Here is a 20,225-nt window from a genome sequence, read left to right on the forward strand (position 1 = left end):
GGCAAAGCATTTGCCTAGAATATGTGAGATACTGGGTTCAATCCCTAGAACTGCATAAAAAAATAAACAAACAAAATAAAGGCATGCTGTCCGTTTTTACCCCCCTCTCCCAACAAAAAAGCCCATTCAAATATTTCCCTTATAGTCACATGTCCTTATACTTCAGTAAAGAGCTGAGTTGTGAGCTCTAAATGGAGTCTCTGAAAATATGGATAAGCTACAGTGGCTAAGTTTGAGTCATTTGCTCTGTTAAAAAGGATGAAAATTAAGCACACTGAGAACCCCCTAACCCTAATAAAGCATAGTAAAGAAGCCAATACAGTTCATGGTCTAATTCTTGATCACAGGCTTGACTTGGTAATTATAATAATGATGACTTCTCATTACTCCAATGAGACAAAGATATAAGGGATATGTCCTCTGTCACACTGCTCATGGCTTAGCTTCAGCACACTTTGTTCCCCCTAATTCCTTCACAGTTCACAATACTGGCAGTTGAGACTCAGCGTTCTCTAAACCCTTCCTCTGACACTTCCTTTGAGACTATTCAAATTCTTCCCTTAGCTTCTCTTTCCTTGATTTTAAATTTGGGATGATGAGAATGTCTTCTCTGAGATGTGAGAGTGGAAATGGGATCATCATGATGCTGTCATCCTTCCCCCCAGAAGTGCCACACAGTAAGCTCTCAGAAATGAGATTGTTGTTACTGTGTATTTTAAAATGATTTACTTGAAACACTCCAGTGACAGAGTCTCCGTTGCTTTACTTTTGGTGTGGATGATGACTTGCTAAATTTATCAAGCAAGTTCTTATTTATCTATCTATTTATTTATTTTATTAGTTCTAATAAGTTTTACATGGCAGTAGAGAGCTCTTCAATTCATTGTATACAAATGGAGCAGAATTTTTCACTTCTTGGGTTGAACGTGAAATAGAGTCACACCATTCGTGCAATCATACATGTATCTAGGGTAATGATGTCCATCTCCATTCCACCATATTTTTCACCTCCTTGCTCCCTACCCCCCTCCCCTTTGTCCCATCCAAAGTTCCTCCACTCATCCCTTTTCCACCCACCCCGCCCCCATTATGGATTAGCATCTACTTATCAGAGAAAACATTCAGGCCCTGGGTTTTTGGGATTGGCTTATTTCATCAAGCAAGTTCTTTAACTTCCTTCATTATGGCAGGCAGGAGATTTTTAGGTTAGCAGTAGTTTGTGGTTTCTCACTACTGTTGCCTTTTTGTCCCAAAAGTGTGTGTGTGTGTGTGTGTGTGAGAGAGAGAGAGAGAGAGAGAGAGAGAGAGAGAGAGAGAGAGAGAGAGAGAAGAGAGAGAGAGAAAGAGATACATTTAGCATCCCCTTTGATCCTCAGCTGAAGCTGGGCTAGAGACTCAGGCCCTAATTTCCAACACAGTGACACTTTTAAAGCCATTTGCACAGCTGCTCACCTGGGCTCCCTTCCAGTGAGTCGCAGATAGAAGTCATAGATGATGGCAGGGGCCCGGTGGCTGACCGCATTCCAGTAGGAGGCTGTGAAGTAGTTGGTTGTGAAGTCAGCATTTGGCCTCCTGAATGCTCTCTCAAATGGAGCTTTTTCAAAAGTTGCCAAGACTTGTAATCCTGGCAAAAAAGGAGAGTTAGGTACTAAGTTTCCAAATATATAAACCCATTAAAGTGAAAGATGTTTACAAAATAATAAAGACTACGGATTTGCTGCAAAGAATCAAGAATCAAATTCTAAAAAAGTGAAGACTTTTATGTTGCGCAGATGGCCATCTACAAACTTAAACAATATGAATGGGTCAAGAATTGGCTCCTTTTCTTGAAATATTTACTCAAAACAAATACTTGGGGAACTAGAACTAGTTTGAGTCAGTACAAGGAAGAGCTTCAATGTCAAGATTACCTCATCTCTTCTGAAAGAGAGCCTAGGGACCACGTATTCCTTAGTTGAATTATTACTTGCAGAACCATCAGGAAAGTTTCTTCCTTTCTTTCTTCTTTCTTTGGTGCTGGGGATTGAACCCAGAGGCACTTCAACACTGAGCTACACCCCATCCCTTTTTATTTTTTATTTTGAGATAGGGTCTCACTAGGTTGTTTAGGGCCTCATTAAATTGCTGAGACTGGATTTGAACTTGCAATCCTCTTGCTTCCATCTCCTGAGTCACTAGGATTGCAGATGTGTGCCACCACACTTGGCAGGAAAGTTTCTTAATGGGTTACAATTTCTCAAAGTTAAACTTTCTCAATAAAGAAAATATAAAGGTGGGATTCCCTTGCATTGGTTCACTTTAAATACTACAGTCTTACTTCTTTGGTATTCTACTTTACTGGAAATATGTTAGATTTAATTTTCCACTATTGTCTCCAAGTTTCTTTTTAATAAAAATCTTTTCATTTTACCTTATTATTTAGATTATACTTCGTTGAAAAACTTTGATGCACATTTGTCAATTCAATAGTTCTTCTCAAAAATATTCACTTAAATCCAATTTGAATTTATGTAGAGTTTTTCAAAGAAAGTACCTAAGCTCATTATTCAATGATAATGAAGCTATCATTTATTATGGTAATGTGATTATTGCCTTTCTTCAAAAGATACCACCTAGAAATCTATATGAAAAATATACACCCTATACAGAAGGGTAAAATCGGGTCCATAGGCTTATTTACTTGAAAAAGAAAAATAAATAAAAAGGTCATACACATGTAGTGTAATCTAATATTAACACCAACTTTCTAATCTACATATCCATATACATTTCCACTCAGATATATAATAAACATCCATAATTTTGTTTGTGTGTTTTGGTACCAGGTATTGAACCCAGGGGCACTCAATCACTGAGGCACATCCCCAGGTCCTTTTATTTTCTATTTTGAGACAAGGTCTCACTAAGTTGCTTAGGGCCTCACTAAGTTGCTGAGGCTGGCCTCCAACCTGTGATCCTCCTGCCTCCTGCCTTGGAAGAATTTTGATTGCTCTTATTTGAAACACAAGTAAGTTTCAATTTAAATGTAAAATCAAATTAATCGGTAATAGTGTCCAGATATATTGTATTAAAAAGAATGCTAATACAGAGTCTTGGCACTGGGGGAAAAGGATGTTGTGACCAGCTGACGTCTGCCATGGTGTAAGGGGACGAGAGAAGGCACACATGCCAAGTATGTGTCATTCTTGGGAAGGCATTCTTCAAGTCAAGCCTATCATACAATAAGCCACAGCGTCTGGCTACTCTACAGTAATAATCTGGGACCACTCAATGGAATGTGTAGAGATAATATCACTGATGGAACAGGGAAAGGAGAGATGTATTAGTGAGGACTGAAGCATCCTTCAGGGTAGCTAAACCCACATTTCTTACCCTCTGCCATCATTAGATATTTACATGTATTTCCATGGATTTTATTCATTGAATAGATCCAATCCCTTACATGTAGACCAATCAATAAAGTTTATTATGGGGCTTCTCACAGTGGATTTCCACACCATCAATACTCATATAGATGCTATTAAAAATATAGGTACCATGGGCTGGGGCTATAGATAAGTGATAGAACATTTGCTTTGCACATGTGAGGCACTGGGTTTGATTCTCAGCTCTGCATATAATAAAGGTCCATTAACAACTAAAAAAAAATTTTAAATATAGCTACCATGACATTGTGACATTTCCTACAATCTTGTCCCAGGATCCAAGAAAACTGACTTTTTTTTAATCTCACAGAAATTCGTACCCATTTTTTTAAAAATAGTTTTTAGTTGTGGTTGGACACAATACCTTCATTTCATTTATTTTTTTGTGGTGCTAAGGATCGGAACCCAGGGCCTCCCAAATGCTAGGCCGGTGCTCTACCACTGAGCCACACCCCAGCCCTCATTTTTATGAGTTACTAGTGGAGTGGTTATTCTCATTGAAAGGGGTAAGATATGTTATTTGCACTGAAAGAGGTAAGATATGTTATTTGCACTGAAAGGGGTAAAAATGATTTAGATATGTGTCTAAACAACTGTATATATGGTGTAAAGAGCTCTGATAATAGTAGGTAATTTTATTTTATTTTCACAGAAGTAATAACTTTGCAACTAGAATGGCACAACTGAGCACTCTGAATTAGAAATCAGATTCTAACCAATGAAATACATTTGATTTTGCTTTTACTTTGTCTAGTATCTAAACAACAGCTAGATAGATGATATAAACTTTCAGACTTTCTTCAACATTAAAATTGAATCAATTTCAAGATATTTTCAGGATTATAGTTGCTGCACCCTCAAGAGAGGCAAGCTGCATAAACTAATGAGGAATATCACTGACTCAATAACAAAGGAATACTATTATTCTATTCGACTTTCCTATATTTTCTCAGTCACAGATTATTTTAAATTCCCAGCAATGCCCCAAGAGAGAAAGGCCTGCGTGGGTTTTTCTAGGAATTGCTTCAGCAGGAAAGAGTGTCTTATCCCTGACATTGTTTGTAATTGCCAACTTTTGCTAGGTTTTATTATTGTTTTTTTAAATCTCTGTGGCCAACAGACCCCTTATTCCTTGGAATTGTGTTGGTGTTCCCACCACTTACTTAGTACACTACAGGATGTTCCAGAGAATGATGACATATTTCAAAATTGCAATCATTTTATCTCTTTATTAATTATTATTATTATTTTTCTTTCTTCTCCTCCCTGACACATTTCATTGGTCTTGATTTTTTTTCCCCCTCAAGCAAAGACTAGTAGTAATCATATAGTTACATCTAGAGGCACTTACCCATTTTGCCCCAATTACAGGGATTGGTAGTTCCCGACGTACAGTGGTAGATTAAGGTTGGCTTAGGTCTGGAAGATGAAATAAAAATTATATAACAACAAAATGCAGAACTGATGATACAAAGATAAGGGAAAAATCACATCAAGACAGGGTGCCTTAAAAATTCCCTCGACTAAAGCAACCTATGCAATGCTTTCGTCTTTTGTTCTTTCTTTGGGTTAATACACAAAATGGAAGGTGACAAGGAAAATGTGTGTGTGTGTGTGTGTGTGTGTGTGTGTGTGTATGTGTGTGTGAGTTTGTGTGAGTGAGTGTGTGAACATGTGTTTGTGTGTGTGAAAGAGAGAGAGAGTGGTGTCATATAGGTATGATATATTGTGGAGTACATGTGTCTGAATTTACATAAAAATTTAATTCTGTGTATCCTTTAGTAACAATACCAAATGTACAAGCAATCTATATTTTTTTCTCCTTTGTATTCAGAAATTTCCCCACTTTCTGTGGTCTGGACTTTTGGCATTTACCAAGAAACTGAGCAGTTCAATGAAATATAAAATATGTTGTGATTTCATCAACATTTATATCTTTGCCATAAAAAAGGAAGCTATATTTTAGATGACTGAATATAAAGTAAACATTTTTGGTTATCAAGAATTTCAGGGCTAAGCTATTTAAAGTGCGTATTACTTTATAATCAAAGGCACAAGTATTTGTGCCTTCTATAATAAGTGCCGTATTTTTCAAATGTGCCTAACATATTCACCTTCCTCAGATCTTTGAGAGCCTGCTTAAGAGCCCATACCTGTGAACTGCAGTGTACCATCCTACCGCTAAGGTGAGATTGACAACTGTATCAACTGGAATTAAATCTGCCACAGCCATTGGGGTAGCTTTTATGGAACGAAGAAATCCTTTTCCAGCCTGCACAAGAAAACAAGTAAAATGATAACACAAATAAGACACATTAAGCCAGGACTTAAGTAGCAGACAGGACCAGCATATAAACACTAGTGCTGTTAGTCAAAATAGTTAACACTGATTCACTGCTTCTAAGTTATTGTTCTTTTTGACCTCCCAGCCTATCCAACCTTCCCAGCCAAATTCATCTCAAGTGCCCATATCTCTGTGTGAGTGGTCCTTGGATTCCTTTTGGGTATAAAATTCCTTAAATTCATGAGAAATTAATATACTTAGTTAATTAACAAACACCACAAATAGTTTTTCATATAAAAATTAATTTGTAAGACATTTTAAGAATTTAGGTTTCCCAGATTTTCCACTGATATTTGTTTACCATTTCTTAAATGACTTTGGTTTCTGTTAGTCCTTATTCAATTACAAGCAAAAGCAGTCACTAAAAATTTAAAAAAACATTTATCTGAAAAAAAATGAAAATAAAATTTTACCACTTAATAGAACAATTTTTTTTGGCTTGGGAAAAGACATCACAATTATTTATTTTTTGTCCAATATTTTACTTCAACCCACAGATCATAGATGTTATATAGAAGCAATAATTAGAAATTTATTCATGTTTATAATTGATAGACTTCATGAAGTTGGTTTGCTTTACTTTGCACATTTCCAGCATTGATTTAAAATTATCAGCACTTTCTTATATTCTTAATTCTTTTTTTTTTTTTTTTGTAACTAGTTCCCTTCCTTTAGATATAAGGAGGCAGGTGTTAAGAAAATTTTAGGAAATTTGAATAAATGTGCAGCTTTGTAATGTAATGAAACCCACTCTGGCCTCATGTTAAAATAATAATATTATGGGTGACCAAACATTCACCAACTAAATGGTAAGAAGGAAAGAGTTGAAGACAGATTGGGAACAGAAAGAGGAGCTGGTTGAAAATTTGGAACTCAGAAGGCAGTTCATTGTCACTATCTTTAAAAAGTCGTACTTGATTCACTGTTTCGTATTTATATTTTAATTCATGTTGGACTTAGTTTGAGGACTTGTTTGAAGCATGTGACCCTAATAAGATTTAAACTCGTTTAGATAACTGAATTGCTATTTAATGCTCTGAAGAGCAAAGATGTAGTTCTGGTTCTAAAGTGTTTCGCTGTGAGCTGGGGAATACTGCACCTCAGCTGGGTCACTGTGAACTGCTGGGAGGTGGACACCTGGACTAGCTGTGTTTCTCCTCTCCCCGGGGTTTGTGATTGAAAAAGCATTTCCCATGTTTGCCAGTTTTTACATTTGAAACATCTGCCACACCTTTTTGTATTAAAAAAAATAGTTATTGATACATATTTGTACATGTATATGCATAATGTATTCTTTATATACACATATCCATAAAACTCTTGCATATTTTAAAGTCAATAATTCAATAATCTTTGAGGGTTAGGTTTTTACTGCATCCTCAATTTGCTGCACTAATTCAAGCCATTAATAAACAGCAGAGGAGGAAATATCCCCATCTGGTGGCAACTAAAGGAAAATTCTTGATGTTCAAAGGTTTTGCAAAATAAAACCCCTCAACAGTAATTGATGATGTCATATTACATGTTTTCCATATGATAAAATTCTCACGGAATGAAAGTGATTCCATATGGTCTCTATTTTCCAATCAGTAAAACGGAGATACGTTGTTTCAATGATTATTATAGTAAAATTTATGTTTTGGGATCAAAGAAGCTAAACCAGCACTAAGAATTTTGTTATTATTTCTCCACAACCTTTCAAGAAATTATACATAATTTCCCCTTCATTATACATACCGCAACAATGAGTCCACTAGGTCCATTTAGGTTATCAACCCAGCCCTAAAAAATAGAAGGTCTCTATTGGTTACATATTTCAGAAAATTGCTTTATCTTTGGAACATCTACAGTGTAATCTTAATACATATCAAAGAAGAACATCAAACCCCAGCCAAAAGAATATTTTAACTCAGTATTTCTAAGATTCCTCAAAAGATCAAAGCACTGGTAAAGCATTGACTACTTTCTACACTTTTTCTGATTCTGCAAGGATTAAAATGTTGCAGGTATTGATTTTTCTTTTTCTAAATATTTATATTGGTGCTTATAATTATACGCAATAGTGGAATTTGTTGTGGCATATTTGCACATGCACATAATTTGGTCAATTTTGTTCCCCACTACCTCCCTTTCTCTCTCCCTGCCTTCCATAATTCCCTTCCTCCACTCTATTAGACTCCCTTCTATTTTCATGAATTTCCTCTGCTTCTCCCCACTCCTCTCTCTCTAGCTCCGACATATAAGGGAGAATGCAACCCTGGTTTCCTGAGCCTGGTTTATATCACTTAAAATAATGCTTAAGTTCCATCCATTTTCTTGCAAATGACATAATTTGTTCTTTGTAGCTGAATAAAACTCTTTGTGTGTTTATACCACATTTGCTTTATCTATTCATCTGTTGATGGGCACTTAGACTGGTTCCATACTTGGCTATTGTGAACTGTGTTGCTGTGAACACAGGCATACATGTATTGCTACAGTATAACACTGATTTTCATAACAAGGAGGTATGGATGTTTTCCTGCAGTTTCATACTGTCTCATGAGCTAAACTGGACCTTGTCTTCATATAGTGATCCGCCAACCAGTTCATCAAACACAACTTTTTTTTTTTCCTCATCTGAGGTTGGATTCTAAGCTATGTGAAAACATTTCAAACATGAACTGTAGGGGAATGACCCATTTCTTGGAAAAGTTTTAACAGCTTTGGAGTCCATACCACATATATATTTTTATGTGTTGGCCTGGTTGGAGGTATTACAGGAAAGATTGTGCTTGGGAAGTAAGGGAGAAATGTCATTTTCCCAAGCCCTAAGCAAGTCAGTTTGACCTTATTATGTCTCTTTCTTTATCTGTAAAAATCAAAATGTGTGTGTATAATGGAGAGGGAAGAGGAAGAATCTAATATTTTTGATCTTTTTCTAGGACCAGGCATTACACAAAACACTACTCAAGCATTGCCTCACTTAATCAACTCTCCAAAGTGAGTCAAATCAACCATGATTTATAGATGAGACAATTCAAAAGTTTGCATTGCTAGTAGGTAATGGAACACCCAGCTCTGAAGCTTCAAAGAGTTTCTCTGAAGAAGATGATATAGTTAAAAGTAACTTTTGAAAGGATATAGCAATAGAGAGAGGTTAAAAAAATATTATTCCTAAACTGAGAAACCGTGGGCTTTGTGACTCCTTTTTACCTTGGAAATTGCAATCCTACCCATTTGGCCATAAAGAACATTCTGACATATTGAAACCATAGTGGGAAAGCCAAGTAATGAAACTATCTCCCTGGAATTTTGAGACTAGAGTTAGTGAGAAGCAATTTAAGATCTCTACCCAACTCTTGGACAGTCAGAGTTAACTCCCAAAGGAGCCTCATGCTGGGTAAATCCTGACGCTAACATGGAATTTGCTGTAATAAAATGAACTTGTGTTTGATTTGCTGCACGCAGCTATATACACCCTGAGAAGGAGGAGGAGGGAAGGGTGGGGGAAAGGAGAATACAGGAAGGGGGAAGGGGAACATCAGAAAGAAATGGTGCTGTGGTTTGACAGCTGAACAGAGAATCCAGAGTGAGCTCACTGGGAAAGGCTCCTGCCAGGTGGCTCCCACGATGGAGGGCCGGATGATGGCCACGTTCAGGTTGCTGCCCTCTTCCTGCACTACCATCTCTCCCAAGGCCTTGGTGTAGGTGTAAGTATTAGGCCGACCAGCAATCAGCTTGGGAGTGATCTCATCAATGATAGCATCATCTAACCACCTGAAAGTAGAGGAAAAAAAAAATCTAGGAACATATGTTGCACAATAGACCAAAAGGAAAATGTGAGATACAATAAAAAATACTTCCATCTTCTAGTTTGACGTGGGGAATTCAAACAGTCACAGTATAGCAAGGATGAGTGTACCTGTTCCAGTCATGAATGACAGATGAGCTCTTCACTCTCTTCTAGCCTAGTCTTAGTGAAGTCCCACTTCCTCCCACCCAGATAGATAGATTAACAAATTAGGCAGATATGCAGTCTACTATTTATTACATATAACCTCACATTATCCTCACTTCTCCAATAGGTTCACAAAGACGGTCATTGAACACGTTTTTGAGTACCATTCATGTGCTAGCTGCCATATTCCTGGACTCAAAGCCTCCCTGATCCAGTGAACTTCGGTGGCAGCCCCACTCATTCAGTGTGGTCCACTGAAAACCTAGTGAACCAGACTGGAAGCCTTTAACTTTTAATTTTTAAGATTTTACTCAATGCCTCAACAAACAAAGCAATTACATTTGGCAGACTTCTCATATGTTTAAGCAAACGTATAAAATGTATTTTGAAAGTCTGTTTAGAGCCTAAGAAAATAACGTGATAATTATTTCTGGAGATCTCTGAACAGAACTCTGAGGTCTGTCAAGGGGAGTGATTATAGTTCCCTGAAGCAGTGTCAGTAACAACTATTGAATATTCCTGCTTAAGAGGTGACAGGGGTTGTGAGTAACTGTGCCATATAACATCAGCCTAATCCTTTTGAAAACTATGGCAGAACCATTTTGATAATCCAAGTCTATCTACACTTCTCTATAAGATTAAAAATTATTGTCAATTAAATATGTAATGTTTCTCTTAGCTAGATGATCTGTTACAGACCATAACCACACTAAAAAATCTTAACTGTTACTGCTTTGAGCACAGCACAAGTTCTTGAGTATTTAAAATCTGTTTGATGTTAAGACTGATTCACAATCACAGCTATGAATTTTAATCACTTTCATTTAACATTTTGGTGGAATGTAAAGATCATCTATAGTATTAATTGTCCTTGCTTTGCTTCTGTTAGTGCTCAGTGCTTTCTGTGTACTCAACTACCTTCTGATTTCAGTTGAAGAGGGGAAGGTTGAGAAGTTCCTAGAACTAAAACAACTCCAAATACATACAGAAATAGAGATATTTCAACTATATGGACGCCTGGAATTTGGGAGAGAGTGGGGGATAATGCAGGTGCCTCTCTGTGTTTATAATGATACAGCCATCCTCTGGATGAGGGTGTGGCTCAGCAGCAGAGCACTTGCCTCACATATGTGAGGCACTGGGTTCGATCCTCAGCACCACATAAAAATAAATAAACAAAATAAAGATACTGTGTCCATGTATAACTAAAAATTAAAAAAAATATACAGCCATCCTTTGGTATCTGAGGAGGATTTGTTCCAGGACCCCCGCAGATACCCCAATTCATGGATGCTAAAGTCTCTTATATAAAATGGTGTAGAATCTATATATAAACTATACACATTCTTTTGTATACTTCAAATCATCTTTAAATGGCTTATAATATATAGTACAATATGAATGCTATGTAAGTACTCACTACACTATATTGTTCAGGGCATATTGTTTAGTGACAAGAAAATATTCTTTACATGTTCAGTACAGACACAGCTTTTTCCCCAGACATTTCTGATTGGCAGTTGGTTGAATCTGAGCTTGAGGAACCCTCATCACAGAGGATACAGTGTCTAATCTCATTTGCAAGTGAAGAGTCTACTGACCTAAGATCACTCTCTCTCCTCTGCAAAAACATGCAGATTACAAAAACCAAGTTCAGAAGAGCCTAATTTCAATAAGTCTGTAAAGAAAAAGATTCTAAGGAAACATTAGAATCCAGCAACCACTGGGAGTCTGTGTCACAGAGCTGCTGTCAGTGATGTTAGAGTACCTGGAAAAGAGGACACAGTGGGCTTTACAAAGTTTGATGAGTAGCTTTACTTAGAAATACTGGCTTCATAGATTTCTTAGGACACAAGTACAAAAGAGCTTGTAGCATCCTGTGGATGGCCCACCTCTACTGCTCTTAGCTCCACCTGTGTTCTGTTGGAGTCCCTCCATATTTACTTGTGAAAAGAGGCAACAGTTCCATCTGTTCTAAATTCTCAGGTTATCACCAGAACAAACAGAAATCTTCACAACTGCACTCACAGCTATTTGATGAAACAAAACAAGTCAAGGAAACTAAGGCATTCTTATTTTAAAAAATGAAACAAGCATATATCTACATAGGTAATAGTGGTTTTAAGGTAGGTTTCCTAATCCCACCCAATGAGCCATCTATGTCTAGTCTAGTTGCTTCCCAGGTTCAGAGAAGATTAAAATGACATGTAGCACATGGTTGAGTGGAGGCTCTTGTCAGGACCTACACTCAGTTCAACTCTGCTGCTACTGTTCTCCATTTGTTCTTAAAGCAGCCAATAAATCAGCACAGAAGAAAATACTATATAAATCAAAGTACATTTCTGAAAGTAACCAAATGCTCTTCACTGTTCTCAAGGCAGTATTTTAAACCCATGGGTCTCAATTCTAAACTTCTACTGCAAAAGAAGTGTGAAATTATTGAAAATTTGGGGAAGCAATATGTGTGTGTCTATATGCACATAAATTCACAATCTCTTCTAAATTATACTATCATTTTTGCTTTGAAACAGTGCTTCAACATCATGAAAACATTAATAATTTCATTACACACACACACACACACGTACTAACAAGAGAAATATATATTTCTCCCCTGATTTTCTAATGTAAATGCAGGGCAAGTCTAGAAGAATTTCAGGAAAAACTTCCAGCAAAATCCATGGATACACTGCTTCATGATAATGTTTGCTTCCTCATCCTCTAGTCCGGGTTATGTTCTTTCCTTGATTATTACAATTATCATGCTGTGTGTTTGCTTACATGGATAGTGAGTCCAGGTGAGCAGGGTTACACTGTGTTTTTTCTAATTGCCTTTCTGCCCCAGGATCTGGTAAATAGATGCTCTTCCATGTGGTGGTCTTGGGCAGCCAATTTATATACTGTATAAGGTTTTTGGAAATAGAGATGGATAAAGACAGGAGAGAGCAGCTGAACTCAGAAAGAGATCAGGTTGTAGGAAGAATGTGGGGGAACCGGCTTAAGAATAAATGCAAACATTTTATTTAGAAGAAGGGCATTTTTTTAAAAAATGTGAGATTGAACTCATTGAGCCACATCTCCAGCCCTTTCTTATATTTTATTTAGAGACAGGGTCTCTCTGAGTTGCTTAGGGCCGCACTAAATTGCAGAGGCTGACTTTGATCTATGATCCTCCTGCCTCCACCTCCCAAGCCACTGGGAATACAGGCATGCACCATCACACCTGGCTGAAGAGGGAATTTCTGAGCCTAAAGCCTGAGGCCTCTTTATTTCCCTCCAGATATTTATTGAGGACTTATCTTGGTCCAAACCTGGACTGACTGAAAATTATTCTTGTTTGGTAGGAAACAATTTAACTGTTCCTATTTGCATTTAAAGTCTAGCACTATTAAAGTGTGCAAGATTTGCCTTTTTGGGCATCTAGATGCTTGGATGCCACCTTGAGGCGGTGTCTTCCTGAAAATAAATGCACAAGTGCTAGGATTCATTTTTTACACTTCCCCTGAATAGATCACATTTTTCAGTGTTAACAACAGGTCGTTTAACACAAAGGCAAAATCTACTTTCCAATATCTGACCTCCTTTCAGGCTTCCCAAGAGGCTGTTAAGAGGGTCATTGCTAGTGGCTGCAGGCAGCTTTATGTCCCTGCTTCTCACACGCCACCCACCACACCTGTACACTGGCCCAGCTGACTGCCAGCAGCACTTGATCAAGAACTCCATTTCTTATTTATATGGATGATTAGCTGTGTCTTCTGGTGCCTGGACAGCTTCAGAAATATGATTTTTAGCGGATGCAAATCTACCAGGAATTTTCATTCAATTCGAGCACATGTAGAAATCAAAAGACAGCAGAGGTGAGGAGAGCAGGCAAAAGAGGGTGCATGGATTGTTAGAATACAAATGACCCCCATTTCAAACAAAAACTGCTCAGTGAAAAAGCTCTTTAAGGCCCTACTCCTCAAGCTTTCTAGCTCACAAATAAGAATTTCACAAGGCCACTGATAAGAATCTAGGTTCACAAATACTATCTTAGAACCACTAAGTCAATCTTCAAGGGCAAGAGTCTGATACTCTGTTTTTAGTAAACTCTGGAAATTCTTTTGTTAGGCAAAGCGGGGTACCATTGATTTAAAATTCCTTCACCACAAATATAAAGCATTAATTAACAATGATTTGAATACAGTGGGACTAATTCTCAAAAGCTATTGCTTCTTGGAGTAAACATTTCAACAGAATTGGGCTTTAAAAATTAAATCCCTCGTATTAGAATGTAAAATGTGACAATCCTGCCTATTCTAATCTGGCTGCTCATTAGATATGTACCTCCCATATGCAAAGCAGTGGCCGTGCCCTATGGGGTCTTCCTTGCAAACAACATATACATGTTTTTTATGTCTGTTGCTGGACCCTAGTTCTAGTGCGCCACACCGCTCCATCTTAATGATGGGTTTTCCTACCTGTGGCTACTGCCTGTGCTAATCCACTGCCTTCCCTCCTCTCCCTAGACCATGATAATATTCTAAAGCCCACTTTAATCAAAGGCTTTTCTTGATTAAAACAAACAACAAACAACAAGTTGCGCGCGCGCAGACACACACAAACACAGAGGCACACACACACACACACACACACACACACACACACACACACACAGCTTCCCTTCAATGGATGCCCACTGCCTAAGAATTAAATACAATGTTTCTGCTTGGTATTCAAAATCTCTTGAGGGTACCCCAGCCTACCTTCCAGTTTGATCCCTAACTGCCTCACTACACATAGCACACGTGCAGCTATGATAGACTTCTACCATTTCCCAAATATGCTTGGGGGTTTCTTGCTCCAGTTGCTCTGCCTGGTGTAAGTCCCCCACTTACTCATCCACACGGGGGCTCTCCTCTTCCAGGCCTATGTCACATGCTTGTTCTCAGACACTCTTTCTACCATCGCCTCAACTCCACCAGACCTAGTATGTCCCATTTCTCCCACCACACCACATATGTAATTCTACCCACGTTCTATGTGTTGGATGCATGCTCCTTGAGGGCACAGTCTGTATCTTACAAGATCACCTGTAAGTCTCTGGTACCACCAGAAAGACCGTGGCCTTCAGGATCATGTGGCTGTGGGTCAAAAATTACATCTGCGATTTACCAATTGAGAGACTTTCAAAGTGTTACCTAGCCTGTCTGAGCTTTCTGCCCATTCCTTAGTATGGCAGTGACGACAAGATCAACCTGGCAATGCTCCATTGAGGAATTAAATGTCCGTGTCTTGTTCAAGTAGCTGCTTGGTAGTGGCTCATCTCCCTGCCTTCCCTTCCTAATGCATATTTACTAGTTTTATTTTGTACGTTAGCCAAAGCAGTCAGTATTTATGGATCCGTTATTAAGTTCCTAACTCTAGTTACTTCAGGTTTTTACACAAGTGCAAAAGTCTTTTTTTTTTTTTTTTTTTTTTTTTTTACTTCTATGCTAGTTTCATTGAGATAGTTACCTTGACCTGAAAACTATGGAAAACAACAACCACAAAAGCCAATCTTTCCTAGTCAGTCATGTGCATTTTTAAAAAGAAACATTCTACTTAAGCTGTTATTCTGGAAAGCTCAGATTTCCCGGGCAATTCCTGATCCTTTATACACACAAGTTTCTAAAGGTAAATATCACGAAATATCTAGAAGCTGGTATAAAGGTAGAGTTGAGCTAGAATGGTGACACACGGTCCCACGGCAATGTCTGCAGGGATGAAGGGCAGCAGAAAACAGCAGGCAAGAGGGCTAAGAAAACCAGTTGCTGGTCACTAACTAATGGCCCTGCCTGTCATGCTAATTAAAAGTATTACTAACTCCTAGTTAAGTTTTATTAAAAATATGTTTATACCAACATGCTGAAGTTCTTGTACTGACATGATCAAATTTCATTTTTCTGGAATGGTCCAGGACCAGAGTAATTCTGGAAGTTTCCAGAAAGGGGCTGAAGGAAGGGAGCTGAGGCTTCGCAGTCCAACGCTGTTTTTTTGGACAGTAAAAGGGGTGAATTGAGTGAGGAGAGACCTGAGATGGTGAAGGGTGGGGCAGGGTGATAGGTATGGGGGTTAGGCTCCCACCCCACTTCCCTTTCTTAAAAACCCTGAGCTCTGTCACTCTGGCTTAAACAATTGGGAAAGCTGTTGGAGGGGGAGAAAAATGCAAATTCTCTTTTAGTCCCCAGAACTGGAAATAGAAACCTAAAAATCTTGGAGGATAATTTTCTTTTAACAATTACTAAGTAGAGAAGAAATCAGAGAGAAATTTCTTAAATCCCACTGAATCTGAATTTAGATGAATTATTATAGGTTGCATATCCCTAGTCCAGAAGTCTGACTATGAAAGGTTCCAAAATCCAAAACTTTTTGAGTGCCAACATGATGCTACAAGTAGAAAATTTCTCACCTGAATTCATGTGGTAGGTTACAGTCAAAATGAAGACACACTAAATGTATTGTATAAAATTACCTTCAGGCTCTGTGTGTAAGATGTACATGAAACATAAATGAATGTTGTGTTTAGACTTGTGTCTGATCTCCAAGATAACTCATAATGTAATTGTAAATATTCCAAAATCTGAAAAAAATATAAACTCCAAAAAATCTAGGATCCAAGTATTTTGGAGAAGAGATATTCCATCTATATTTACTCAGAATAACTTTGATGACATTTGTTATTCTAAAATTTCAAAATTTTCATGTAATATAGGAGTTGTTGAAACAGTCATACTGAAAGTTTCGTTGTTCAGGGGTTGCTAGGCTTCATTTAAAGTATTATTCAAAACTCACAGGTAGGTTTAATTAAAAGTGTAAGAAGAAAAAAAAAGCAATCCAAAACAGGGTGAAGTATGGAAGTAGAGATATTTTACACATAACCTCCACATCCCAAATATTAGCTTGTTATGCAATATTGTCAGTTCTTGCTTCTTTCTGAAAAACAAGAATCAGCCAGAACAGTGGGAATGATGATCATCTAATGCCATGAAAAGCTTTTCATTCATTCAGGAAATATTTGAGCCCCTCCTATGTGATGGTACTGGAGGTGCAAAGAGCAACAAGAAAAACTCTCTTCCTTTGAGAAACTCATTGTCTAGTGGAGAATATAGACAAGCAACCAGATGTTTATAAATGACTATGTTAATGGCAATGATAAGGAGGAGCCCTGGGTCCTATGTGAAAGAAGCCTCCGCCAGGGGGCGTCGGGGGAGAGCACTGGGGTGCCAGTAGGACTCACCAGGGAGGCAGAGAGGGAGCAGGCTCTAGGGACAGAACCATCACAGAGATGCCTACCTATCTCTATCTATCTATCTATCTATCCATCCATCTATCTATCTATCTATCTATCCATCCATCTATCTATCTATCTATCTATCTTGCTGCATTAACTTTGGGCATCAAACTACACCTGCCTTTCTCCAACTATCCTGATAAACTTTGGACTCTGAAACATCCCTTTGCACCAGTGAAGCAAATCATCACTTTTTAGCAACTTCAAGTAATCTCCAGATCCTTTAGATGACTTTCACTTTTCTTTGTCCTGGATATTTTTAAGTGACAGGTAAAAATATCTGTTCTCAGACCTGAAAGAGATAAAAACGTTTGCCCCGAGGGAATAAACTTTTGATTTAGCTAAAGTTTTTTAAATATATATATATACGTATATATTTGAACATAAGTACTGTGTTGTATGAAGTTATAATGTGACAAATTCACTGTAAAATAGTCATTTTTCCCTGCTTTAATATTTTTTATGTAGAGTTTTTTAAAAAATGAGTTAAAGATGATAAAATGGAGAAGAATGAAGAAATGGAAAACAGAAATGGACTTATTTTGACACTGGGGCAGCATCCTAAGAAGAAAGTGGTTTCTGTCAGTTGGCAAGAGAAATTCTAGAGACTACACAATACAGCAGTAAAGAGCCCATCTCAGATGAATATGTCAAAAGACTGTCACCTTCAGCCAGATCTTTGAGGAATTCCTATTCTTGATTAGTTCTTCTTTACTAAGCATTTGGCTACACTCTAGCACTGTAATTATTACTTTATATAACTTAACACATGATCACAACTATAAGATAGACCTGTGTTACAAAAGAAGGTACTTGGCTTCAGAGAACCAAGGAATTTGCTCAAAGTCACACAGCTACTATGTTAAGTTGAACTCATACAAGTCTGATTACAAAAAATTTTCTCCTGAACTTTTTATACTGTACATTATATTTCCTTTAGCTAGTGACAATACTGGTGTTATTAAAAAGTGAGAAATCACGTCTATGGTATTCCCAAGTATCTTATGCAGTGCTAAACTATTAAACAAAAGGTTTCTTTAAGAATTTTCTATCTCCCTTCCCCTTCAGCAGTATAATCCCTATCAGGGAATAAAGGAACTAGCAAGGACAGGAGCATGTTTTTGTGTATGTGTGTGTGTGTGGGGGGGGGGATACCAGGGGTTGAACTCAGGGGCACTCAACCACTGAGCCATATCCCCAGCCCTATTTTGTATTTTATTTATAGACAGGGTCTCGCTGAGTTGCTTACTGCCTCTCTAAATTGCTAGGGCTGGCTTTGAACTCATGATCCTTCTGTCTCAGCCTTCAGAGCCAATGGGATTACAGGCGTTCATCCCATGGCCGGCTGCAAGGATGTCCCACTTCATTCAATAATGAACGATGATAAAGAATCAAATAGATATATGCCACATTTTTTTTTATCCATTCATCTACTTAAGGGCATCTAGATTGCCTCCATAGTTTAGCTATTGTGAATTTTGCTGCTATAAACATTGATGTGGCTGTGTCCCTGTAGTTGCTGTTTTTGAGTACTTTGGGTATAGACTGAGGAGAGGGATAGATGGGTCAAATGGTGGTTCCATTCCCAGATTTCCAAGGAATCTCCATACTGCTTTCCATATTGGCTGCACCAATCTGCAGCCCCACCAGCAATATATGAATGTACCTTTTCCCCACATCCTTGCCAACACTTACTGTTGTTTGTCTTCCTAATAGCTGCCATTCTGTCTGGAGTGAGATGATATCTTAGAGTAGTTTTAATTTGCATTTCTCTAATTGCTAGAGATGATGAACATTTTTTCATATATTTATTGATTGATTGGATATTCTCTTCTGTGAAGTGTTAGGTCCTTGGCCCATTTATTGATTGGGTTATTTGTTTTTCTTGGTTGGAATTTTACTCAGCAATAAAAGAGAATAAAATCATGGCATTTGCAGACTTATCTACCCCTCTCCTCAGTCTATACCCAAAGTACTTAAAAACAGCATGCTAAGGGGACACAGCCACATCAATGTTTATAGCAGCAAAATTCACATTTGCAGGTAAATAGATGATGCTGGAGAAGATAATGCTAAGTAAAGTTAACCAATCCCCAAAAAACTAATGTCGAATGTTTTCTCTGATAAAAGGAGACTGATTCATAGTCTAAATGAATTCTAGATAGGGCAGAGTCGCAGTCTGGCTGGGCACAAAATCACGAGCCACTCAAGCAGGAACAAACTTTATTTTTGAAACTGCCGCCAATGCCCCGAATACGCCCGGGAAGATTGCCGATCCACACACACAGCGTTCTCCCGGAACCCCAGAGGAAGTTCCTCCCCCAGAATTCCCTCCTACTGCACTTCCCCAACCAATAGGAACTCTTCAGGAGTCCCTAGCAGGCCGAGGTGAACAGCAGGAGTCCAATATCCATATGAATGCAAATCTTAACATAATCATATCATCTCCATGGCTAGCTGGTGTCACCTTTCAACCAAAAATGCCATGCATCATATTACTTGGCTGTGGCTCTTAGCAGGGCAGGGGAGTGGGAGGGAAAGGGAAGAGGCAGGGGGTTAGCAAGGATGATGGAATGTGATAGACATCATTATCCAAAGTAAATGTATGAAAACAGGAATTGGTGTCAAGATACAACCAGAGATAGGAAAAATTTGTCCTGTATTATGTGTAATAAGAATTGTAGTGCATTCGCTGTCATTTAATTTTTTAAAAAAATAAAATAAAAACAACCAGCCCACTCCTCAATCCCTTCCATTGACCCAACTTACTCCATGGATTGGATGATTTTTTTTGGCTCCACGGAGCATGGATAGATGACTTCGTCGATGTGCTTCAGGTTGCAGTTGGAATAGGCAGTAGAGATGTGTATGAAGGCTTCAAGCTTTGTCATCTGACTGGCGATATGCAAGAGCTGCTGGGTAGCAGTGACATTAAGTTGCACAGCATGTCTGGAAAAGATTAAGCAGCAGGACACATGATGAATGACACAGCATCCCCCTGCTGTGATTGTGCCTACTCCAATAACTAGCATATCAACAAGGCAGCCATGGAGGACAAGGAGGGAAAGGATGGGTCATGGCTACAAGCTGAAGACATTGGTTGGTCCTGCTAATGCTGTGATTTGTGCACCTGAGTCCTGTTCCTTGAAGCATGGAACATGTTGTGCTTAGGGGTTACTTGTTTCTAATCAACCAGAAGGAAGA

The 20,225-nt window shown here is 38.2% G+C and overlaps 1 protein-coding gene across 6 annotated transcripts in view; it reads right to left on the minus strand.

Annotated features, from left to right (window-relative positions):
- The window catches only part of Far2 (fatty acyl-CoA reductase 2), a 133,227-nt gene that overhangs the window by 9,686 nt on the left and 103,316 nt on the right, over nt 1-20,225 (minus strand). For all 6 annotated transcript variants that reach the window (XM_005339930.4, XM_040280850.2, XM_040280849.2 and 3 more), the window contains 6 exons: nt 19,791-19,970; nt 9,351-9,528; nt 7,507-7,551; nt 5,579-5,697; nt 4,777-4,844; nt 1,453-1,624 (listed from right to left, as the gene is read on the minus strand). In XM_005339930.4, the coding sequence (XP_005339987.1) occupies nt 1,453-1,624; nt 4,777-4,844; nt 5,579-5,697; nt 7,507-7,551; nt 9,351-9,528; nt 19,791-19,970 (762 nt within the window). The remainder of the gene's footprint in view (nt 1-1,452; nt 1,625-4,776; nt 4,845-5,578; nt 5,698-7,506; nt 7,552-9,350; nt 9,529-19,790; nt 19,971-20,225) is intronic.

This window comes from Ictidomys tridecemlineatus, chromosome 6 (genome assembly GCF_052094955.1).
Source record: "Ictidomys tridecemlineatus isolate mIctTri1 chromosome 6, mIctTri1.hap1, whole genome shotgun sequence".
In the NCBI taxonomy this organism is placed as follows: domain Eukaryota; kingdom Metazoa; phylum Chordata; class Mammalia; order Rodentia; family Sciuridae; genus Ictidomys; species Ictidomys tridecemlineatus.